Source organism: Cynara cardunculus, assembly GCF_001531365.2.
Source record: "Cynara cardunculus var. scolymus isolate 2C chromosome LG 15, CcrdV1, whole genome shotgun sequence".
Classification (NCBI taxonomy): Eukaryota; Viridiplantae; Streptophyta; class Magnoliopsida; order Asterales; family Asteraceae; genus Cynara; species Cynara cardunculus.
The window spans coordinates 17,340,345-17,366,238 of NC_037542.1; the positions used below are offsets into that span (position 1 = coordinate 17,340,345).

A 25,894-nucleotide genomic window follows, 5' to 3' on the forward strand; every position below is an offset into this window, starting at 1 on the left:
AATATAATTTTCTTATAAAGATAATAATTAATTATTTTGTTGAAACTTGATAATTATCCTAATTATATTTTAGATTTTTTATATTTTAAAATAAGATGTTTATCCTCTATTTGATTATGTTTATCCGCAGTTAGTTATACGAATTCAAAAATCGAGCTTTGATAAGTTATACTTTTGCATAATTTACTTGTAATCTTGAATTTTAAGTAAACATTGGTTCTATTATCTACAATTAGTTACACGAATTCAGATATGTGATRAAATCAAATAGGGATGAACGGGTTTAAGAGTTTTTAAGAGTTTTAGCCAAATGTTTTATAAAATAGTATAGATTAATTATATAAATATAATAATTGATTATAATTATAACGGGGTGGACAGGGCTCTCCGAATTCTCATCGCTGTCCGCTCATTAATGTGAACACTTCCGCCCAACCCCGTCCATATTTCCTACATCGTCGTCCAAGCCTGCTTTTCTATTCTAACAGGCCAGACGGGCCGAGTCTAGTCTAGTGGTCGAGTTCCAAATGATTTTCAAAATAAACTCACCCATGTATCTTTTACCAGAAATGGAAGCGGTATCGGACAAACTATGAGCAAATTTTTACCTTTTTTGGTGTGGACCAAGTTTTGCCATATCAGTAGCCAAAATAGAACAATAAAGGACACTCACATTAACTTAAATGACAAACAAAACTGATCAGTCAAAGAGTAAAGTATAATATAGCATCTTAACTAAAACAATCAGAATACTAAAAAACCATCTTCAGGATTGAACCATAGGCTCAGGTCCCGATGACTCCGGCTGTGATTTGTTGGATTGATGAACCGAATTAAAGAGGATGTCCTTGATAACCTAATAAATATCAACATCTATATGTTAAAACACCTTGTTACCGGTCGAAAAAAGCCTCCAAAATGTAAACAATAAACACAGAAGTAAACACTTCGATAATGTTATGAAAGAGAGAGAGAGAGAGAGAGAGAGAGAGAGAGAAACCGACCTGCGACATCAAACCATGGACTTGCTCCACCGTAATCTTTGCACTATCGCGTGTAATTTTGGCAAGTTGTGATTCTTCCTGTAATTAATGATTATATGGCATCTATAAGTTGCACAATCACAACAAGATGAATAGAAACATAAAGTTCTTTCTACATTTACTACTCTTGAAGTTTTTTGTAGTTAGACCCGGTTAATCAGACCATCCAAGACCAACAAAAAGAAGTTGGACTCGAGCAAAATATTAAACGACTCATTGTATGTGGTGTGCTACCCTGGTTATGTGTCAGCAGCCACGAGGATTTGGTTATGAGGCAGACTGTGGGCCTGTTTGTTAGCAGCTTAATGAGCTTAACAAGGATCACAGCTTATTCGATGACTGGTTGGGAGTAGCTTAATGATATAGCAAGTGGCTTATTCAGTAAGTTTCTACGGGAGAGCTTTATGCAGAAAGCCAAGTTTTATCCAAACCTGACCCTCCCAATTAAAAAACACGCTCAATCCCCTCACAAACAAAAACCTTCTCAATCTATAAAGACAGATTAATCCACACAGACAACTTTATCCGTACAGGACTTGATGGAAAACCAACCAAACAGCCTCTGTCTGTTATCCTGTTCAATAATGCAAGTGATTGTCCATAATTTGGATACCAAACTGCACATGAGAATGAATAGGGCATAGTATCCTCAGCTATCAACACCTTTGTCAGCTCAAAGGGTGTTTATCTACAACGTTATAACCTCAAACACTTGCCATAAACTTTAGAAGAACAGGGATCACACCATTAAACATGCATATGATTAGTTGGCAATGTTCATTTTACATCATAAACTACAAATTTATTGAGTTTAGACCTCTTATTGTAATTCAAAGAAGTTCCAAGGCATTTCAGAAGTTCTCCCCATTATAATTGATTAGACAGAACTTGGCTGTACAAATTTATCAGCGAAGAGAATCAAGATTGGAGAAACCAAAGTTATTGGTGGGACAAAATGACAAGGTAATGCAATTATCATACACTAGTGGAAAGCATCCTCCCATTAAAGATGTACAAATTCTTAACACATCTATTGCAATCAACAAGTTAAAACAGACAGGAATCATTGTACTTTCAGTTTCTTTTTCCAATTATGTACATGTACAAAAAGATATATCAATGTCATATGTATACTATACAAAACACGCCAATAAAACCCACTAAACACTTGATGGAATGTTGTAGGCACTTGAATCGCCTTAATGCCTACATGGTATATGCCAATGAGATGGCATAGAACCACACTAAACGAGCCCTATATAACCCACTCGGAGGTGGGGTCGGGGAGGGGTGACGTATATAGACAATTAGACATGACCTCTACCCTAGAGAGTAGAGCAGTTGTTTCCGTGAAGACCCCCTGACATGCAAAAAGTGTATGCGAATAAAAGTAAAGCAAGCCCTAAAAGGCTGAACAAATAGAAAAGAAAAGAAGGAAAAAGATGTTAATTAAGGCTAGAAACAAACTAAGAAAAGGAAACCATGGCAAAGGAAAAGTTTGTTGCACCAAAGAAACATAAGCAGGTACATGGGAACATAAAGAATGTAAGACAACGAGGCATCCCCTACTCTATCTTAGGGCTCTGGTGGCCTATCTCTTGGCTCCCTAACCCCCCCCCCCCCGCAAACAAAATCCACTACCTCTCTAGCGCCCTTCTTCCTTCTTAGCTAAGCTACCACAAACATACCAAAAGCATCCCAACCAATAAATTGTCATTGACTTAATTAACAGATTGCCTTTTTTGGGCAAGTTTGTGCCAAAGTTTAACAAATTACAGAACACCAAATCCCATGCATAAAGAGTTACAATACTCATCTGCAAGGAAAATATGTTACTGTTTTACGATACTTGTCGATATGTCATTGTCATGTAGCCATTAAGATGAGTCAAACTGTCAGGTCAACATTTTCTAAGGTATTTATATGTCAATTGCACGAAAGGGGTGCTCTTGATATTTTTGAGGTAGCATAAATACGACGAATATATCAAAACATGGAAGTATGTCTTTGCTTATTTTGTCAAACAACAAAAGAAAGTCAAGCAGAGCTATGTTTCAAAAATAGATGCAAGTAACAAAAAATTTCCTGATATGGGAACAAATAGAATACATATATAATTCTCCACGAAGGTCAACTCAGGGAAAGGCCAAGTTCACACCCTCGTAAAATCCTTAACTAGAAGCCCAACAGGAAGACTTAAAGCATTTCATGACAAAGAAGGAAGTAACTCACAAACGAATAATCCCTAATCCTATTGAAGTTCAAAATTTCCTATTAATGAAGGCAATATAGAAAATATGTTACCAACTGACCTCTTTCTTTCTTTGAGTGGGTGCTATGAGAGGACCGAAACGTGAATGGGACAATTGACCTTCAGCTTGCTCCAGTTTTTCAGCTGCGTGACAAGAGAGGAATAATATATTAGAATGCCAAACCAGAAGCAACCTAGTTAAGACATACATAATTAAGACAAACAGTGATACATCTCGAAGTAATCATAATGATAAAAATAATAATTACCAAGATCTGATATTTGTCCTGCAACATAGTCACCATTTCCAAGCAAAGGGGAAGAAGAAAGGGTATTCACCCAATACTTATTCCAAAGAAGATCCAACAAGTGACAATCAAGAGACGACTTGAAATAAGTGATATCCAGTGAGTAATACTGTTCACCAAAAATGCAAGGAAAGGAACAATTACTTAATATTAGAGGATCATATTATTACGAACTATTTACAGTCACAAAACATTCAAGGTATATCTGTTTTTTACTTTCAAGCCAATGGTATAACTGACCTGTTTGCAGTGAACACCAAAGTCTTCTATCTTGTTAAGAGGGATAGTCTGATATTCAGATACAGGCTCATCTGGTGGCTTATATCCCTCTGGATATGTCCTAAAGGCTCCAATTTCGACTTTTCCAGCAGAAACAGTCCTTGTTGGGTCAATCACGACTGCCAGAAAAGGCTCCTGAAACTGCTGGTTGAGCATTTGCGTGGAAACATCAATACCAGACAACCAGCATCCATAACCAGGATGAGAATGGTACCACCCAACAACATTCTCTAACCTTCCTGCCTGCACAACAGTATCCTAATCAGATTAAAAGCTCTACACTAGTGAATGGAAATGAACTAATGTGGACTGAAATGCAAAAATTAAATGAATTTGGGTTTTTCTCACATTCTACAACAGTAATGGTTTATTGTGCCGCCTATAAACACAAATACAACTATGGCTATTGACTTTCAGTCAAATACCCATCGGATCAATCATAAGAAGATCAAAGCTATTGATAGAAGTTTCAATTTAATAGCATTTTTGCATCCAAATACAAACTTCAAAAATTATGTGCTCTCACAAAATTTTGGGATTTAAGGGTTAGGGTTTATCGAATTCCAAAATCTATAACAAACAATCAACAAAAACAAAAAAGGAGTGAAATTGAAATTAAGAATAACCTGCTTATTAGTCTGAGAGTAATCAACCATATACTCATATGCATCAGCCTGAGCATTAACCCTAGTTTCCGTCCCTTCCACCGGCAAAGCAAACGCGTCCATAACAATAATAGCATCACCATCGGTCTTCCCTTGCATAAGCCCCATAACCTCTATGGTCCCACCAGAACGAGCATGAACCACCATTTTGAGTAACGCTAGAGCTGAGACTTTGACACGTTTGAAGTAGTGAGGATCGTTAGACCATGGTTTTTCTTGCTGGAATTTGGACTGAGCCGACTCGTCGTAGTAAAAGATGGCATCTGATTCAGAAGACTGTGGGGTTTCCATTGTTACGATGTTGTTTTCGAGCTCCCATGTCTGTTGAGCCATGGCCGCCGACGATGAGAAGGAGTATGGATCCATTCCACGGTGTTTCGGAAGTGGAATTGCTATTTCCGTTCTTTGCTTGATTCCATTCACCAAAGCTTATATAATTTGAGTAAACTACAAATTTGGTCCTTATAGTTTGTCAAAAATATCACTTTTTGTCCCTATAAGTTCTAAGTTATAAGATGGTTATCGTGGTTTGGGGTGCTTAAAATTCCGACCACCCAGACAAACCCGTCGCAAAATAACTCAACTCAAAGCAACCTAATATCTTATCGAGTTGTAATATTCAAACCGTAGGTATTGTGTTGGAATGGGTTATGGTCATTCGAACCCAACCCAACCTGATGAAGCTAATATCATTTTATTTTTTGGATTTAATATGATTATTAAGTAGATATTAATATGTACATTAGATAATTAAAGCATCATGTACCTTTTCACATACATGTGTTTCCATTCTCTTTTCCATCTCTATAATACTCATTCTTGTATATGTTCACTAAATTGTGAACATATATATGTGAAAATTGAGGAAATATAGCTGAATGTGATATACTTAAAATTTAAGAAGTATGAATAAGTTGTACCAAATGATGATGAAAAATAAATTACGATTAGAGAAAACAACATTTATAAGGTTAGAATTTTTTTTTGATGTAATAAAGTATCAACCCGACCAACCCATACGGTTTGGGTTGGGTTGAGATTTTTCAAACAACAAACATTAGGTTGAGTTGAGATTTTCCAAACCACAAACATTGGAAAAATTTTTCAAACTGCAAGCATTGAGTTGACGAATTGGGTTTAATTCGGTTGTTAGTGGGTTAGGTTGGGCAGGTTTTCGCGGGTTTACGGTTTTTTGTACACCCCTAATCTCAACCTCTGACCAGCATCTGCCAATCCTCGACAGAGCAAGACCGCGCCTATTTAGCCATCTCTATTTGCCCCGGATAAGATAAAGGACACCTGATAAATTATGTCTTTAAATGGGAAAAGTCTAAAAAACCCAATGGAATTTAGTGTTTGAAATTATTAAGTTCTTGGACAATTTTTTGGAACAAATAAGTTATTTAACATTACAAATTTTGTTGAATAACTTTCTGGACTTTCTAAAACCTGTTACATACATTTTTATGACCTATAAATCTGGTTAATGTGGTAAAATAATGGAAAAAGTCTAAAAAAAATCAATGAACTTTCATATTTTGAACTGTTAAGTCCCTAAACATTTTTTGAACAAAAAAAATACTTATATCTATAAAATGAAACAAATATACAAAAAAATATACTTACATTTACAAAAAAAGTACTTATATTTAAAAAAAGATTATTGATGAAATTTATTTTAATTGAAAATAATTGTCAGTGATTTTTCAAATTAAAAAAAATAAAAAATGATCACTGATTATTGATTAAATTTATTTTAATTAAAAAAAATATTTCATATATGGTTTCTCAAATTAAAAAAATAAAAGAAGATTTACAAAAATTACTGATGAAATTTATTTTAATTAAAAATAAAATATATTTCGTTGATAATTTTTTAAATTAAAAATATATAAAATAATTTGATTAAATTACTGACGGATTAACGATAAAATTTAACGAAATAAATAATTAATTAAAATTCGTTGCTAGTGTTCATTTGTATATATGCATGTATTACTTATATCTAATTGATGGCTAACTTGATCGCCGTCAGACGCTCTAACACAGTAACATGTTAATAAATGTGAAAGATCGTGCTTGAATCTTGTCGGTGATATCATTTCATCGAAGGATTAGCGATGAATTCTAACTAATTATGTGTTTAGTTAAATTTTATCATCAATCCGTCGGTAATTTAATCAATTTTTTTTTTAGTTTGAAAAATCACCAATGAAATATATTTTATTTTTAATCAAAATAAATTTCATCAGTAATCTTTTTTAAATCTTTTTTTATTTTTTTTAATTTGAAAAATTACATACGAAATATATTTTATTTTTAATTAAAATAAATTTTATCAGTAATCCTTTCTAAATATAAGTATTTTTTTTTACAAATGTAAGTACTTTTTGATATACTGTTTCATTTTATAGATGTAAGTGTTTTTTTGGTTCAAAAAATGATTCTGGACTTAATCATTCAAAATATAAAAGTCTATTGGCTTTTTTTAAACTTTTTTCATTAGTTTACCATATTAACCAATTATATATGTTATAAGAATATATCTAATAAGTTTTAAAAAATCCAAAAAATTATTTAACAGATTTTGAAATATTCAGAACTTAAAAACTAAACCATTTTAAACACAAAGTTGATTGGTTTTTAAATCAAATTTTTAAATCAATGGGAATTAAGGGTGCGTTTGGTACACTGGACAGGGACATGACAGAACAGGACAGAGATCCCTGTCCCATGTTTGGCAGAAATTTTATGTGGAATAGACAGGAACAGAGTGGAACAAAGTGGAACAGGCCTGTTCTACCCCTACCCCATGGAACAGGATTGAACAAGGTGGAACAGACTTATATTTTACCAACATAACCTCAAAATAAAACTTAATTCTCTTCTAAAACATCAAATAAGTCTCTCTTTTACATTTTATTCATTCTTTAAATTTTATTTTCTTAAACTTTCATTTTACTGTCTTCAAAATATTGTTTTTATACGTTTTCTATATTTTTATTAATTTATGTAATTTATGGTTATGTATGGTAGACGTGGGTGTAAAAGTAATGCAGTGAAAGTGTTTGATGAAATACCTGATCAGGATGTTGTATTTTGGACCGGTCGGATTGCTGTAGCTTTTGATTTTTTCGAAGCTTTTGAGATGTTCAAAAGCTGTTTTACGAAATAAACGAGTACACCTTGATAAATGTCTCATCTCCCATAGAAGGTGCTGAGATGTTGGAAATGGGAAAGCAGATTCATTCGCTTGTATGGAAGGCTGGGTTTTTGCTTGTGACTTCTGTTTGCAATGCCTTGATTTCCATGTATGCGAGGAGTGGCCAAACGCATGATGCTAGGTGGGTGTTTGATGAGATGGTTCATCAAGATTCTGTGTCATGGAACTCGCTGATTAGTGGCTATTCTCAGCATCATCTTTCTAACCAAGCTATTGAGTTGTTCTCCAGAATGCAAAATTCTTTGCTACAACCTAATGAATATAGTCTTGCTAGCATTCTTGAAGTATTATCAAACTTGAATTCTCTGAAGTTGGCAATGCAAATGCATTTACTTATGCTTAAACTTGGATTTATACTTACCGATTCTGTTCTTTGTCGTCTGATTACTGCTTATGGGAAATGCAATGGGATTGATAAATCAAAAAGCATATTCAGTGAGATTGATAGAGTAATGTGATACATGTAAATGAAATTGGCAGGAGCTTATGATCACTGTGGATGCTATACCGACATCCCTAGATGTTGACATCATAACTTTCAGTACATTTCTTAAATCTTGTGGAGCTTTATCGGACCTTCATCAAGGAAAATCTGTTCGTTTGTTGGCTATTAAAAGTGCAATTAGTGAGGATAAGTTCATAGAAAGTGCTGTTATAGATGTTTACGGCAAATGTGGTAGCCTAGAGGACGCTGCAAAGGTTTTCTTGAATGCAGCAGGCGACAGTTTAGTTGCTTGGAATGCCATAATTATGGGATATGCTCAGATTGGTTGCTATAGTAAAGCTTATGATCTATTTCAGCAAAATACCTGAATTCGGAATGAAACCTGATGAGATAACTTATCTTGGGGTTCTTAGTTCATGTTCTCATACGGGATTGGTACGTGAAGCACGTTATCATTTACGTTCTATGTTTGATCTTTGATCTCCATGGAGTTATCCAATGCTTAGAACATTATGCCTGCGTGGTTGATGTGCTTGGTAAAGTTGGACAACTTGATGATGCTAAAAAAAACCATTGATCTGATGCCATGTTCCCTGATGCCCGAATATGGCAGATTCTTTTATACGGAAATGTTGATATTGGGATAGTTGCAGCACGAGAACTTGTTGCTTTACAGCCTGAAAACGAGTCTAGTTTTGTTCTTCTCTCCAATCTCTATGCGTCTGCTGGAATGTGGAGTGATGTCAGACAATTGAGAAGGGAAATGAAAGATAAAGTTGTTTGCAAGGAACCTGGTTCTAGTTGGATTCAGGTAAAAGGATCCGTGCATTACTTTTTTGCCGATGATACATCGCATCCCCGGAATGAAGAAATTTACGTGGAGCTGGACACCCTGATGAAGCAGATGCTGCAATTACATGGGTCGGTAATGCCTTAAAGGTATACACTAGTGTTGACAAAAAGAATACAAATCATACAAGAAGTGAGATTAGGGTCTGTTTGTTAACAGTAATGAAGTTAATGGAACTGAGCTTATTCGATGAGCTATATATGGCTGTTTGGTAGTGGCTTGATGATATATAAACTATAAAGTGTCTTATTCAGTAAACTTCTAAGAGAGCTTTATGCATAAAGCCAAGTTTTTCCAAAATTGGCCCTTCCAATTAAAAAACTCCCTCAAATTATGAAAAAAACTCTTTCAAACAAAAACTTTCTGGTCTATATAAACAAATTAATCCTCACCAACAGCTTTATCCATACATGAATTAAAGAAAAACATCGTGTTACCTGAATTTCCACCTTACACAGGATATACTTGATATGATCCATTAGTTTTCTACTATGCTGACTTCATCAGCACATATTACAATAGCTTTAAGATAATCTTGATGATGGGATTGTTTAGGATGACATGTCAACATCGACATATAAACATATAATTCTATCGAGGATTGATTCTCGAGAAATTGACAAAAATAGCCAATCCATCAAAGTCAATTCACTTTTTAGCCATGTCTGGAACCCATTTCCCCAAATAGTCATAGTTACACAGAATGCCTAAGGATTGATTTCGGCCAAAATAAGATTTTAAAAACAAACCTTACGCAGAAACCTCTTTCTGCGTAAAAATTCAAATTTTTGCTTTTTTCTCCCAGAAATCAAATTTCTGCATAAACTTGAAATATTTTGGGAAGAGGCTATGAAAAGTGGCTAAAAAGTGAATTTGGTTAATGAGATTGACTATTTTGATCAATTTCCCTTAGATTCTCTTTGTTTATTGGGATGTATATATGACAATGTTGACATTACTCATGATGCTTGTGATTATGATCGATTCCATGTTCCTTATTTCAGTGGTATATATCAGAAGAGAATCAAAACAGGTTTCTAGAAATGGAAACAGTAAACAATGCTTGTATTTTAACGTAGCATTTCCGAACTTGATTGAATCCCCCATGGAATCGATCATAAATCACCGAGAAAACAAAATCAACATTCCGTACAATGCATCTAACATACATACATACAAGTATGGAATTGCATCCATCTTCAATTTGATCGTACAGGTCTATGCGTGGTGATGTGAAGTAGATCTGGAGAAAACAGAAACCACAGAATGGAACGCCATTGTTGCTATCCTCGACTTTATCAGCCCCCTCTTCGGTATCACTCTTTTGCTTTCTCTATACCTCTCTGCCATACTCAACATCACTTCAATCAAAACCAGAACTTGCTTTTGTGTTTCTGATATCATCATCAAAGGGGTTTATATACCCTAAAACGATTCATATGTTTATTTTATTTTTGGAAAGAGGACGGAACCTCTCGCAAATGTATCGAGAAAATAAACAGGATCACGAAAACAACACGCCCAGAAGCATGATCACTCACATCAAACAAGACAAAACAGACATCACTGTTTTCATGTTTGTCAGGACTTTTATGTGAAACAGATATGTTTTATCCCATATTTTTACTGATATAACTTTAAAATAAAACTTAATTCTCTTTTAAAACATCAAATACATCTCTCTCTTTACATTTATATTTGTTCTTTAAATTTTATTTATTGTATTTTGTTCTCTTTAATCTTTTACTTAATTGTTCTCAAAATATTATTTTTATATGATTTTTATATTTTGGTTAATTTATGTAATTTATTCAATATTAATAATAATAAAATAATATAGAAAATGTATAGAATAAAAATCGGAAACTACATAATTTTTTTTATTTTGGTGTCATTTTAATCGTCTTGAAGAATGTATTTTGTTATAAAAATATTTATTTTATTATAATTTAAAAAAATACATAAATTAATCAAAATATATAAAAGATCTAAATAATTCATTAGGGTAAATTAGTCATTTTATCAGTCATATCAACTATCAAGTTATATCTTACCAAAAACTGAACAACTGTTCTGCACTACCTAGATACCAAATTCATCCTAAGGGTTGAGGAGGGAAGTCTTTTTTATTTTTTGATTAACCTGGATATCTAACCCGCTATGCGAACCGACTAATCCCAGGGCAACCACCTGCTTTGCAGATAACCCGGAGTCACCACATTTGAACCTCCGTGGCCACAAGGGGATTTTTATTCCTCCTTGGATTTGAACCTGGGACCTCCTGATATTTTTGACTTTTAGAGTCAAGCTCAAACCAATCAGACATCACCTTTGTGATGATATTTTTGACTTTTAGAGTCAAGCTCAAACCAATCAAACATCAGTGATCGAAGGGAAGTCAATTGGGCTTGGTGTGAACACCTATATGGCTAATAGTATTTGAAAAATCAATACAAATTGGATGAGGGAGCATTGGGTTGTCTGGAATGGTTCCCCATGTTTTTTCTGGGGGGAAGTCAAGATTGGCTCCATTATTCATTACATGCCAAGATACAGCCTTGCTTCACAACTTGGAATTTTCTTCTTGACCTACAACTTTTCATGCATATGGTACAAGTATCTAATGCAGATTGTGGGTGATTGTAATCTATACTACAACTTGGTCACTGGCTCTTCAGTAGAAAACTAGTGTCATGGGGATGTAAGATGTTGACCACAATATGATTCCTTGGCCTTTACCTTCTGCAACTTGGTGTTAAAGAAATGCAAGAATGAGTACACTTCTGTTTTAAAATTTAGAATTGAAGTTGGTAAGCAATGCCAACAAATTTGACCAACTTGGAAGAAGTTGATGTTTGACCAGTAGTTATATCATGCATGATCTGGTCATGGTATTGAATGTTCACTTTCTGTGTGCTTGATATCTAACATCATAAGCTTCATGAATAAGTCACTTTTTATATCATTAACCAAACAATCATGTATACGTTGACCGAATAAATTGCGAGTCCCATTAAGCTCATTAAGCTGTTAACAAACATGCCTTAATTGACAACTGTGTATTCTGTCAAGACTCCAGTTTTCTCACTGTTTTTGGCCAAAATGAAACAATACAGATGAATTTAATGGAGGGTTTATCGACTGGTTATTATATATAGAGTACAACTTCCAAGGCACGAGAGACAACAACAATGCCTTGCCACTCGTGCATGCGAACTTGTCCTGTGCTAAATTTGTGATTCAGTCCAGAGGATTTGCCTGAACTCGATATTTGGTATCTGTTAGGGGCTGCATGAATGAGATCCATATCTCATGCAGAGCTTCTTGTGCATTCTGACCACTTAACTATATTAGAATCATACCATTCAGCAATTGGCGATCTACTTTTATGTGAACAGGATATAAGTTGATATAACATTATTGCTCCGGAAAATCATCAAATACTCGGCATTTTAACATTCATGAACATGGCATGCAAAGCTTCAACCGAAAAAACAAATTCAGAAACTATAACTACACATTTATCAATCAAGATGCATTTAGTTCATCAAACTAACTACTCGTGTTCATCTTGATCTCTAATCTTGACATAGGAAAAGTGGCTGCGAGAGGCAGTTTTGAGAACATGGAAACTACAGAGTGATAAGAGATCGCCGCTATCTTCACCATGATCTGCCCTCTCTTCGGTATCAGTCTTCGACTTGTTAAACTTGTTCTAAGCTTGTTTTCCATATTTAAATCTTGAAAAAAACCCAGCTTTCTGAATCTAAAGAAAAGAGAGTTTCGGATATGAGTCTGATCTTGAATTAGGTTCCTTGGGGTTGGTTTATATAGCCCCAGATTTGGTGTTGTAGGGTACAAGATCTGGAATTTTGTATGGTTTGATTGGGTGATTTGGTAGGTGGTTGAGTGACAATGCCAGCAAATCCATTTGAACCCATGATTCTTTCTGTCCCACAATTGCTGTGACAAACTGAGTCAACCAGGTGATCTGAGTTCAACATGGTACAATTATCTTGGCACAGAGTACAACTTTCTTCTGCAGGTGGTGTGGGTTTTCAATTCAGGTTCTGATTGAATGGTTTTCAACAACTAATTTTTGAGTTAAAAAATGGGAATCAGGGAGCAAATGGTCCATCTTTTTTTTAATCACAAATATTGAATTGATTTTGGTTGACAGTGGGTGCATGGGAAAGCACAACTTGCTCTGTGGGTGTTAAGCATGTCTGATGCTGCTCAGCTACTACTGTGGCACATCAGTATTCAGTAGACAGGTTCCATGCTTCAAAATGGTGGCCACAGAGCAAGTGGTCATGTGGTTCTTTTGGGAATTTGGATGGATTTTTGGAAAAGCAGAAATTGGTCTGTGGGTGTTGAAGTATGTTTGATGCTGCTTAAGTGCAAGTAACATGCTGCATGCTGCTTTTAACATATCATTATATATTAATATCATAATCTTTTTACACATTTGTATTAAGCCATGTAAATTTGAGTGGCTTAATACAAATAATAAGCTCCCAAAAACAAAAAAACTAGGGTTTATTTATATGAAAAGATTGGTATTTTTATAGCACGATTTAGATTTTACGTTTGTAAGTGCATATAAGGGTAGCATCAAGGTTTAAAAGAACGGGAATGAGCCTCGAGGCGATCGAGACTTAAGCTCCAGAAATAAGACAACAAAATTTATAAATCCATAACACTTAACAAAAAAACATACTTTCATATTTCCATTGTCGGATAAGTGAACTATAAAGCACATAATTCAATAAAACTACTTGTTATAACCTACAAGTAAAGATAAAGTCTTACCCGATAAGTGAATGTGACAGATTCTTATCTATAAATGCATACCGGGTAAATTATTACATATGATACCATTTTCGTGGACTGTTTGATGAACTTGCATGGGTGATAAAAGTGACCCTTTTTTAAAGTAAAATTTTCTTTTGTGGTAATCATACATAAACAAATCGATTGAAAAAACAAAGCCATATGAAATGAAGAAAATAATATTTCGATATATGCTTTAAAATGCCAACGTATGCAAAAAGTTAACTCTTAAGTGGCTTTTAAAGTGGCGTATTGTAGCGACATCCTAATGCCGCTTTCAAGGTGGCTTTTATTTTTTGAACCAGGTCAGCTTGAAAGCGAGCTTTGCTCTTTCGAAGTGGATTTCAGTTTCAGATGGGATTTAACCCATTTTGCCTAGTTTTCGAGTAATCTTCCAATCTTGAAAGTGGGAGTTTTCTCTTTGTGATTTAAAAAACATGACGAGTTATAAAATTAACCGTAGGTGTACCCTATAAAGAGAAAGCTCATATTTAAATTTCGATATGCTACTATAACTTCTCATTTTTTGGACAACAATACAATGTTGGATATACATTAAGCTTAGGGGTTGTTTGGTTTCATTAAATCCCGTAGGTATAAAATTGTCTCTATGGATTAATCTGTCTATATAGATTGAAAAGACTTTTGTTTGGGAGGATTTTTTATAGACGGAATGAGCGTGTTTCTAATTAGGAGGGACAAGTTTGGAAAAACTTGACTTTCTGCATAAAACTCTCTTCTAAAAGTTTACTGAATAAACCACTTTTTATATCATTAAGCCACTGTTAAATAGTCATCTATAGTTGACCGAATAAACTGTAAATGTCATTAAACTCATCAAGTTGCTAACAAACAAGCCTTTTAATATTATCCCAAAATACCACCAAGTCATTTCAACATAATGCAAATTTTATAAGTTTAATGACCATTTTTTTCATTATATGCAACCATTTTTTCCTCCTCACGATTTGAGATCGAGTCTTGAGATATCGAAAGTAATAATAAAAGTGGGAATGTTGTCACTAGAATGGACCACAATAGGGGTGATCTATGCATAGTCATTCTAAGTCTACACATGTTGGAGATAGTTGTTAAGAAATTGGTAGAACCTAAAAAGAATGAAATACCAGATAGATGAGGACTAGAAATTGTTGAATCAACTGCTCCTCCAAAATGATTGGTAGTGTCACTTAAGGACGGATAGACCGTCCACCCAGTGCCACTACCCACTTCTACTAAGGCAGGGCTTAATAGGAACAAGAGGTTTGGTGACAATAACCAAAATGAAATATTATTTAATCATGAAAATGTCATGTCATGCACAGTTAAGTTGTTTATGTTTCTATTAATATCTAAATTTAGGAGTCGTTCACCAAACACTTACCGGTAAAATTTAACACTATCATTTACTTACTGGGTAAGATTTTAGTTCATTAAAACAGCATCGTATGCAACAATTTACTTAGTAAGCACTTACTGTGGTAACAGTCATCGTCCTTGCTTGCTAGGTAAGACTCTTGTTTCTTTTCTCGCTCTTACAAGGTAAGATTCTTTGGTCCTTACCATATTTATCCGGTAAAATAATATGATTTGGTAAACACGTACCTGGATAAGCATTTGGTAAACGACCACTTAATGTTCATTTGTTTATATCTATGCTTAATTTGTTTTACATTTGCGGCTAACTGAGGGTTAATTTGTTTGTATTTCATTAACAGTTTTACTTAATTCGTTATATTTATATTTCCGTTAATTTATTGACGGAAAAACATTTGTCATTTATATCATAAAGAAAAAACCGTCAATCGATATCACGAGCAAAGATGCAATTAGCCGCCTCAAAAATCAATAATTCTCAAAGGTGTGAAATGTAAAATTTACTCAAGTCAAGGGACCATTATTGCCTAACCAAAATAGCCCAGGGGAGAAAGTCAATTCTACCGTTTCCTAAAATACTGGCCCCAGAACTCCAGAAGTCTCTAGAAGCGCGAAAACACAGCCGTTCTTGTCCGATCATTCTACACTCTCCAGGAAGCCCCCAATTCTCACGCTCTCTTTAGACAATATAAATTCATCTTGAATTGATGGATTTACCAATCAGCATTTGAATCTAAACTCAAATCATTTCGCTCATTATACTGATTGAATTCCTCTTGAAATTTGTGTAAAATCTGTGTTTTTGATCGTTTCGATTCTTCGGGAATCAACAATGGCGGACGTTCTGATGGGAGAGACGGAGACCTTTGCGTTTCAGGCAGAGATCAATCAACTTCTCAGTCTCATAATCAACACTTTCTACAGCAACAAGGAGATCTTTTTACGTGAACTCATTAGCAATTCATCCGATGTAAGTACGTTCAATAACGTATTTGCATGCTTATAAGCATTCGAATTTGTTTGTCTTCATTTACTTGATTTTTTTTTCCTTGATGTTTTGCTTGAAGGCGTTGGATAAGATTCGATTTGAGAGCTTGACGGACAAGAGCAAACTTGATGCTCAACCGGAACTTTTCATCAGGCTTGTCCCTGATAAGGTTAATAATACACTGTCTATCATCGATAGTGGCATTGGAATGACTAAAGCTGGTACGTGAGCTTCATAAACAAACGTGATCTATCTCATTATCGCAATTTTGAATTCCCGAATTTGTTTTGTATAACTTGTAATCTTCCAGAGAAGAGTCGAAGGTTGATCTATCTCATTATTGCAATTTTGAATTCACAAATTTATTTTTCTATAATTTGTAATCTTCCAATGAAGAATCGAAGGTTACTTTGGCATGAAATATATCAGTACCTGATTCTAAGGATTGACATGCAATATAATGTCAGCCAATTGGGATTCACCAATGGTTATGCATGTTCGTAGAAAACCTTTGGTCAGGAGCTTGTGACTTGTGATAATGAAGATCGAAGCCGAATTTTTTTTTAAAATGCTTGTCGATGTATTACATTAGATTGCAATTGGAAGCAGTCTGTTTTTAAGTGGTTTAAAATCATTCATGCTAATGGAATAGGTGTCTGTTTTCCCCATTTTAGATCTGGTGAACAATTTGGGCACTATTGCGAGGTCGGGAACCAAAGAGTTCATGGAGGCTTTGCAAGCAGGTGCTGATGTCAGTATGATTGGTCAGTTTGGTGTTGGTTTCTACTCAGCCTACCTTGTTGCTGAGAAAGTAATCGTGACCACCAAACATAACGACGATGAGCAATATGTTTGGGAATCTCAAGCTGGTGGATCGTTCACTATTTCAAGGGATGTCCATGGTGAACAATTGGGGAGGGGAACCAAGATGACTCTCTTCCTCAAGGAAGACCAGGTACATTTTTAATGTATATATGAGTTTCTTGTTTTGATTAGTTGATTGGAATGTGGAAAATCTATTTTTAGATAACAGTCAATGCTTCTTTCTGCAGCTGGAATATTTGGAAGAAAGAAGAATTAAGGATCTGGTGAAGAAGCACTCTGAGTTCATCAGCTACCCAATCTTCATATGGACTGAAAAAACTACTGAAAAAGAGGTTAGTGATGATGAAGATGATGAATCCAAGAAGGAAGAGGAAGGTGACGTGGAGGAAGTGGATGAGGAAAAAGAGAAGGACAAGAAGAAGAAAAAGATCAAAGAGGTGTCCCATGAATGGCAATTGATCAACAAGCAGAAACCAATCTGGCTTCGAAAACCCGAAGAAATTAGCAAAGAAGAGTATGCTTCATTCTACAAGAGCCTGACTAATGATTGGGAGGAACATCTTGCTGTCAAACACTTCTCTGTAGAAGGGCAGCTTGAGTTCAGGGCTGTGCTTTTTGTTCCAAGAAGAGCTCCATTTGATCTATTTGACACAAGGAAGAAAATGAACAACATCAAGCTCTATGTAAGAAGGGTCTTCATCATGGACAACTGTGAGGAGCTCATTCCAGAGTACCTTGGATTTGTAAAAGGAGTGGTGGATTCCGACGATCTCCCGCTCAACATATCTCGCGAAATGCTTCAGCAGAACAAGATTCTGAAGGTGATCAGGAAGAATCTTGTGAAAAAATGCATTGAGATGTTCAATGAAATAGCCGAAAACAAAGACGATTATAACAAGTTCTACGATGCTTTCTCTAAGAATCTCAAATTGGGTATCCACGAAGACAGCCAAAACAGAGCCAAGATTGCTGATCTTCTTCGATACCACTCGACAAAAAGCGGCGAAGAGCTGACCAGCATGAAGGATTACGTAACGAGAATGAAGGAAAACCAAAAGGATATCTACTATATCACTGGAGAGAGCAAGAAAGCTGTTGAAAACTCCCCATTCTTGGAGAAGCTCAAGAAGAAAGGATACGAAGTCCTGTTCATGGTGGATGCCATCGACGAATATGCTGTTGGACAATTGAAGGAGTACGATGGTAAGAAGCTTGTTTCAGCCACAAAAGAAGGACTAAAACTAGACGATGAAACTGAAGAAGAGAAAAAGAAGAAAGAAGAGAAAAAGAAATCGTTCGAGAATCTATGCAAAGTGATCAAAGATATCTTGGGAGACAAAGTCGAAAAAGTGGTGGTTTCCGATAGAATTGTGGACTCTCCTTGCTGTTTAGTAACGGGAGAGTATGGATGGACAGCCAACATGGAGAGAATAATGAAGGCTCAGGCATTGAAAGATAACAGCATGAGTTCCTACATGTCCAGCAAGAAGACAATGGAGATTAACCTCGATAATGGAATCATGGAGGAGCTGCGAAAGCGATCGGAGGTCGATAAGAACGATAAATCCGTTAAGGATTTGGTGATGTTGCTTTTTGAGACGGCTCTTTTGACGTCGGGATTTAGTCTTGATGATCCAAATGTGTTTGCTGGAAGGATTCATAGGATGTTGAAACTGGGATTGAGCATAGATGAGGATGATGTTGGTGGAGATGATACTGATATGCCTGGTTTGGAGGAGGGGAATGAGGAAAGCAAGATGGAGGAGGTTGACTGAGTTAAGTGGTACCGTTTATACTTCTCTAGCTTCGCGGACGTCCGCCATTTTGTTTTTCTTTATGTTGGTTTTCTCCTCTACATTGTTCTTCCCTAGCATATGGACAATATAACGTGCCAACCAATCGGAAATTAGAAATTTTAAACGACATTTATTTCTTCATGTTCTTAATTTTCATATGGTTACTAGTTATTTCCATAATATTTACTTTGGGATTGTGTATTACAATTATATTTCAGAGTTAATTACATAAATCATGTTTGTGGTTAGCGTCTAAGAGTATTTCCAAGATATATGTTATTTAAAAAAAATTAAAGATTTAGAAAAAAATTAACTTTAATAGTTATGTTGATCTTCAAATTTAAAAAAAGGCGAGAAAAATATAATATACTTGTTGGAGATGTTTTAAGTTTTAATCTGACCATAAAAAATGCCTATACAGTATACATTATGTTATGACTAGAAATGTAATGCAGTGAGACATCTCTATTTTAATATTATTTTTTTTGAAAGGCAATATTTTATTTTATTATTTGCTTAATTGAATAAACATATAAATTTAAAGACCTCATAAAATTTAAAAACAAGATATTAAATTAACAATTTAAAATAACTATTACTTGTTTAAAGTTTTTAGTTCAATTTTTTATTATAATTTAATTTAGGTTTAATAATCATGTAATTTATTTTAGGTTTAATAATATAATTTTTTTATAATAATAATAATCAAGTATTTTGTTATAATTCAATCATTATCTTAATTATATTTTAAATTAGTTATATTAAAAATGATACGTTTATCTTGTATTTGATTGTGTGTATGAGTTAGTTATATGAATTTTAACACAATAGCTTTAAAAAGTTGTATTAATACACAATTTACTTGTAATCTTGAATTTTAATTAATATACATCATTAAATAGTACTTGATATATTAAAAATGGTTTTTAAGATCTTAACTCAAATACTTTATAATATAGTATAAATATATATACACAATCAAATCCACTAAAATGGTTCAAAATTCAAATAATATTACTTAAAATTCAAGGGAAGTTGATTGCATGCTATAGCCAATATAACATACAACAAACATTGGGCTTAGCTTAAGCAATCATCGCTTAACCAAAAAAGTCAACCTTAATCAATTTCTAAATGCATCGTGTGTTTGAGATTTTGCTGAAAAATAAGCTCCAATTGTACTCTGAAAAGAACAACAAAATGCTAGAGACGAGAAAAGAACAACATACATGTCGTGTTCGCAGGTCCGTTTCTGACATTATAAATACAGGCCCCGAGTAGATATATGAAAAGAAGCTCTCGGTAAGTACGAAAAGAAATCAATTAGATGTTTTTTATCATCAAAAATAAAATTGAATTCAAAAAATACTAATGATTTAATATAAAAACGTTTTTTTCTAAGTAAACCTAAACGCAAAATCAATCAATAATTACTTATAATTTAACATTATCTACCATATCGTTTTTATATAGAATCATAAATCCATTCCACAACCAAACATGTTTTATGATATACCTTTAGTATATAAATTAACTTCATTTGAGGTCACAATGCTGACTATACAGTGTAATACTTCATATAAATCAATATGGTCGGAGTTGCAATTTATTGTATGGTCGATGTTCCTGTTAAATGACATATATATTGTATGGTCGGAGTTGTAATTTATTAAAAATAAATTGCAAGAAATTATTTATTACTTTTTTACTTGATTTATCAAAATTTTCATTAATTTGTAAAATTTTATCACCGTTATTTGAGTGATTGTAATTAAACAAAATAAATAAAAGAAAAAAAAAACAAAAAAAAAACATAATTTTGGACATGGAGATGGAAAAGAGACCCAGCAACACCACCAACTGCGGAGGAATCCGACATCAACCATTGAAATCGAACAAAATCCACCGTATTTCCCTCCCAATAACCCTTTTATCTTCCTAAATATTCTATCTTTTCCGGCAATTCTATCTTTTCCGGCAACAAACAACAATGCCGCCGACCGACAACCAAGGATCCTTCCTCAACCGGATAAGCATCCGGCGAAACCAAGTCGTTTACGAGCACGAAATCGAAGACCTTGAACAATTCCAGAAACACGTGGCCGACCGTCTCTCCGAACTCTTACCACCCTCATCCCACGCCGATGAATTGGCCGCCGTTGATCCGCCGGAAACCCTCTTGTCCATCGCTTGGTTTCGTCGACTCCTCGACGCATTTCTCTGCTGCGAAGCGGAATTCAAAGCGGTCGTGATCATGGGCCGTGACGCTGCCAATTTCGCTAAATCGCCACTCGACCGCCTGATCCCGGAGCACCTTGATCGGACGGTGAAAGCTCTCGATATCTGCAATGCGATTACTCACGGGATCGATTTGCTTCTACACTGGCAAAAACTCGCCCAGATCGCCGTCGATTCACTTCAACAACGACCAATCGGAGAAGGCCACGTCAAGAGGGCAAGGAAGGCGTTGAACACTCTATTATCGTCAATTACGATCGACGACAAAGAAAACCACCATCATGGAAAAGCCGCGGCGGCAGCCGCGAAAGATCATGCCACGATCGGGAACCTTAGATCGTTGTCGTATTGTTTCGCGAGATCATGGTCAGCATCCAAGCAAATACAGGCAATGTCGTCGAATCTGGTGGCGCCACGTGGCGGCGAACCGACGGGTTTGGTTATTCCTGTTTATTTAATGAGTTTCGTTTTGGTTTTCGTGATGTGGGCGATGGTGGCGGCGATTCCGTGTCAGGAACGGACGGGGCTCGGAGCCCACTTGCAATTACCGAAGCAATTTCAGTGGGCACATCCGATGATCGGACTGCAAGAAAAGATCGGCGAGTTATGGAAGAAGAAGGAGAAGAAAGGGCGGAGTGGGTTATTGGACGAGACGCAAAGATTGGAGAAATTGGGGCGGAATATTGTGGAATTTGCCGACGGGTTTACGTTTCCGGTGGAGGCGGAGAAGGCGGCGGAGGTGGAGGAGCAGGTGGCGGAGATGGTGGAGATATGCCAGAAAATGGAGGAATTGGTGCCGCTGCAACTTCAGGTGAGGGAATTGTTTCACCGGATTGTGAGGAGCAGGGCGGAAGCTCTTGATGTTCTTGATCAAGTCACCAAGATGACGACACCAATTCAATATTAAATAATTGTACAATTTATTTTTCACGTATTTTAGACATCTTTAAAAATCCTATTTTATGTTTAATCTATTTAAATGATTATATTAATTGGGCATGACATCGTACAGAAACTGTGTAAAAGTTAAAAACTGGTTTGTTATGTGTTGTTAAAAATCAAACGGATAACTGTTAATGGACTCGTACTAAAACAAATAATATCAAAGTAGCTATCAGAAAAGACGAGAGGATTATGTTCGGTTAGCATTATTAGACAGATGAGTGAACGAGATCGATCGCTACCAATTCGAAGATATCCAAGTTGTATAGTTTCTCAGAAGTGCATCACTTTTTCGTTTGCATTATGCAAAAGGGTTTTCTCTTCTTCCTATAAAACATACATAAACATTGATATCGTTGTACAAAACAGATCCTGTAGACTCCTGCCTACCTCGACCATGGGCGAACCCCAGGTCTAGTTTCAACCCTCCCTCCTTTTTATTTAATTCTACAGGTTTTGAACGATTGCTTGCTCTCGATTGTCTTTTTTTTCCTCGTGGGTTTCTTCTTTTTGAAGTTTATTGTTGTAATACGCGTTAATTTACTGTCTTTTGGTTTGCTCTCGTTTTCGTATTTGTCTTTTCATGGGTTCCTTCTTATTCCAGGTGTAAGTCACCAATTTTCCTCCTAAAACAACATCAAGATTGTCAATTTGAAATATTAATGTTAAATGATAAGTATGATGATGTATTTGTTCGGTTTTGATTGTAGAAAGTGATATTTCAAGTGTGCTTACATGACTGTAGAAGTCAAAGGAAGGCCATGAAAGCAATTTCCAAAGTCATAGGTGAATTCTGTGTCCTATCTTTTTTTTTATAAATTACACTTTAACTCCTACAATTTTATTCATCGTCATAAAACGACTACAAATATTCACAGGGATCAATTCCATAGAGGTGGATGTGGATGGCAACAACTTGACAGCTGTCGGTGTCTTTGATCTGATATGCGGCCACCGAAAACTAAAGAAGGTTTGTAAAAAAACGAAGATTAAATCAGTTGAGATAGTAAAACCCGAAGAACCTAAGAAAGAAGAACCTAAGAAAGAAGAACCGAAGAAAGAAGAACCAAAGAAAGAAGAGGAACCAAAGAACCCAGTGTGGCATTATCAACCCCCCTATAATCCTTGTTACATGCCACAACCTTTCTATGTGGCAGTGGAGGAAACTCCCCACTGTTGTGTTATTTTCTGATAACTTCGGGATCTGATCAAATGTACAAGTTGATATGCTTGAGATGGCCCATAAATATTTATTTGAACCAACTTTATAGGTTTATTTGAACCGTTTTCTTTATATGATTCGAATAAGTTTTAGATATTTTGACCAAAGGGTTTTTGACCTAGCGGTATGTGAGTCTTTGACATCCTAGGAGTTCAAAGGTTCAAAACTCACCAAATGTGAGCAAAGTGTGTAAGTTTATATGGTCTATTTGACGTAATATAAGTTTTAAATATTTTGATTACTATCTATAAGATTTAAATATAAAACTCATAGAAATTTGCATTTCTGGTCCTTATGGTTTGTTGATTTTCTCGAATTGGGTTCCTACAAAAAAATTCATTACAAAAAAAAAACAAAATGGTATACAAAATGCTCGGTTTTGGTCATTGAGGCTAACATTGTTAGCTTCCTTTCTGTTAAACACCCTAATATGACGTGCACATGAGGGTATATTTGTCTTGTTTACATGTTGAGCAGGTGATCGGAATCTTTATAATGATACGGCAAAAAATTTAAAAATTATACAATATCAACCTCATTCATAAAATAAAATTCAACCTCACCCTACAGATCCATTGCCAACCACAGTCCTCCGGCCACTGTCTCCTCATTTTTCGCCTTTTTAGCCATAGATCTCGCGCCATCTAAATTCCTCCATTTATGTTTTTAATCGATTTCTTAACCTTAAGAAAGATGAAAACCCATAAAGAATATGACCCACAAGAACCATCGAAGGAATACTGTTCTTTTCTCTTTATCGATCTGCATCAGTCCCTATTGATAAACCTTAAAACCATACATAAAAAACCCAATGTTTACATCAAGAAAAAACTTATGACCATGGAAGAAAGATCACAGGGAGGAAGAACAATGGTTGGATTTAGTCGCAGATTCAATGAACGGGAAAGGGGGCAATGGAGGTGCACGTCCAAATTTGTAGACTCGTCGGAGTTACTAAGAAGGTGACGGTTTTTTTAGGACACTGAGGAGCATGCTGATTTTGAATTTGGATTTGTAGGGATTTTGTTTTTTTATGTGTTCATCATCTTTAAAACTTGTATATTGATACAAATTTTGAGGGCGTCGATGTTTTTATTCAATTAAAATTACGTAAGAACGAAATGATATATTTTTTTATATGACGTGGAATTTGGATCATCAAATATAAGAAATATGTAACATATCATAATTATTGATGTCACGTCATTTTCTTAATTTTATTTTTCTAATTTTAAATATGACAGAGTATCAGTAGACATTTACTGTCACGTTATCACTAACATGTTATCAGATCAACCAAACTTTTAATAAACAAATACTTTCCTTATAAATGTTTTTTTTTTTTTTTTAAATTGGTTATTTAAAATATGAATTTATACAAAATTAATTCTATTTTAAATACAATTTTCTCTTTTTAATTTTGATATAAATATTTATTTTGTGTTATTATAATTATATGATAGGATCAGAATCGATGGCCAAGAACCACATATTGGGTAGGGTGCAACGTAAGATACATCGGTAGTGCTTACGTCATAAATCAATAATTTAGTGATTGAAGTTGTCTATTTTCCCTTTTTTCTTTTTGTTGTTATTTTATATAATTTTAATTTATAAAAATCAAAACCTTTTTTCATGTGGCCTTCATCTTGTTTACTTTTCTTGGTCAAATTCCTCAATAGAAAATATGAACTAGTAACGTTGACGACAAAAATATTTTTTATAGTATTTGTTTGACCATTTATTTTTATGTCTAAAAATAGATCTAAGTATGATATGTTTTTTTAAAAGTATATAATATTTATATACGGTAAATATAATAAATAAATTCATATATCTTTTTTATCTTTGATAAAGTTTGAACCATTGATCTCTTAGGAAGCCAAATAATATGATACTGTTAGACGAAAGACCATTTTGTAATCGGGTATATGATGTTGTTTTGATAAAATTTATTATATTTTTTATTATCTCGAATGAATCTATTCTTTAATTGGTTGTCTTATAATTTAACCTAAAGCTGTTTTTTTTGGTATAAACAGATGTATATTATCTATACTATATTATAAAACATTTGAAACAAACTTTTAAAAATCATTTTTTTTATGCATGAAGTGATGTTTATTGATGCATATTACTTAAAAATTCAATATTACAAATAAATTATACGTCAGTATAACTTATTAAAGCTTCATGTTTGAATTCATATAACTAACTACATATATACATAACCAAATACAAGATAAACGTTTCATTTTAAATATAAAAAATCTAAAATATAATTAGGATAATTATTGAGTTATAACATAATACTTAATTATTATTCTTATAGAAAATTATATTATTGAATAAAAAAAATTACTTTGTTACTAAATTTAAATTAAATTATAATAAAAAATTGAATTGAATAAATTAAAAAAAAACAAGAACTTTAATAGATATATTTATTTTAGAAATTTTATGATATCATCAAATTTATATTTAATTTAAAAATAAAAACATTATCCATTTTTCAAAACCACATAAAAACCGTATTATAACATTTACGGAGACAGAATAAAACGAAACATTAAAATCGAGATATATCTCGCTGCATTGCTCGAGTACCC

At 34.3% G+C, this 25,894-nt stretch overlaps 4 protein-coding genes and 1 pseudogene across 5 annotated transcripts; 4 read left to right on the plus strand and 1 right to left on the minus strand.

Annotated features, from left to right (window-relative positions):
* Positions 1 to 651: 651 nt before the first annotated feature.
* LOC112527923 (COP9 signalosome complex subunit 5a-like) lies at positions 652 to 4,947 on the minus strand. The gene is made up of 6 exons (XM_025138781.1): positions 4,508 to 4,947; positions 3,843 to 4,124; positions 3,564 to 3,711; positions 3,356 to 3,438; positions 1,005 to 1,082; positions 652 to 856 (listed from the first exon to the last, which is right to left on the minus strand). Exons 1-6 carry the CDS (start codon positions 4,910 to 4,912, stop codon positions 767 to 769), a joined length of 1,086 nt encoding a protein of 361 aa, XP_024994549.1. The 5' UTR covers positions 4,913 to 4,947; the 3' UTR covers positions 652 to 766.
* A 2,624-nt stretch (positions 4,948 to 7,571) lies between these two features.
* Positions 7,572 to 9,151, plus strand: LOC112528620 (annotated as a pseudogene).
* Positions 9,152 to 16,013: 6,862 nt separating this feature from the next.
* LOC112528352 (heat shock protein 83-like) lies at positions 16,014 to 19,021 on the plus strand. 2 transcript variants are annotated; one of them, XM_025139369.1, is made up of 4 exons: positions 16,014 to 16,244; positions 16,342 to 16,483; positions 16,937 to 17,217; positions 17,315 to 19,021. In XM_025139369.1, the coding sequence occupies exons 1-4, from the start codon at positions 16,107 to 16,109 to the stop codon at positions 18,860 to 18,862; spliced, it is 2,109 nt and encodes a 702-aa protein (XP_024995137.1). In that variant the 5' UTR covers positions 16,014 to 16,106; the 3' UTR covers positions 18,863 to 19,021. The 2 variants fall into 2 exon arrangements, with proteins under 2 accessions (XP_024995137.1, XP_024995138.1); XM_025139370.1 differs by lacking the exon at positions 16,014 to 16,244 and having other exon boundaries at positions 16,397 to 16,483; positions 16,915 to 17,217.
* A 1,852-nt stretch (positions 19,022 to 20,873) lies between these two features.
* Positions 20,874 to 22,028, plus strand: LOC112528621. The gene has a single exon (XM_025139640.1). It carries the CDS (start codon positions 20,874 to 20,876, stop codon positions 22,026 to 22,028), a length of 1,155 nt encoding a protein of 384 aa, XP_024995408.1.
* Positions 22,029 to 22,381: 353 nt separating this feature from the next.
* On the plus strand, positions 22,382 to 23,523 carry LOC112528019 (heavy metal-associated isoprenylated plant protein 16-like). Its single transcript, XM_025138905.1, has 3 exons — positions 22,382 to 22,475; positions 22,774 to 22,849; positions 22,942 to 23,523. The coding sequence occupies exons 1-3, from the start codon at positions 22,461 to 22,463 to the stop codon at positions 23,253 to 23,255; spliced, it is 405 nt and encodes a 134-aa protein (XP_024994673.1). The 5' UTR covers positions 22,382 to 22,460; the 3' UTR covers positions 23,256 to 23,523.
* Positions 23,524 to 25,894: the final 2,371 nt, after the last annotated feature.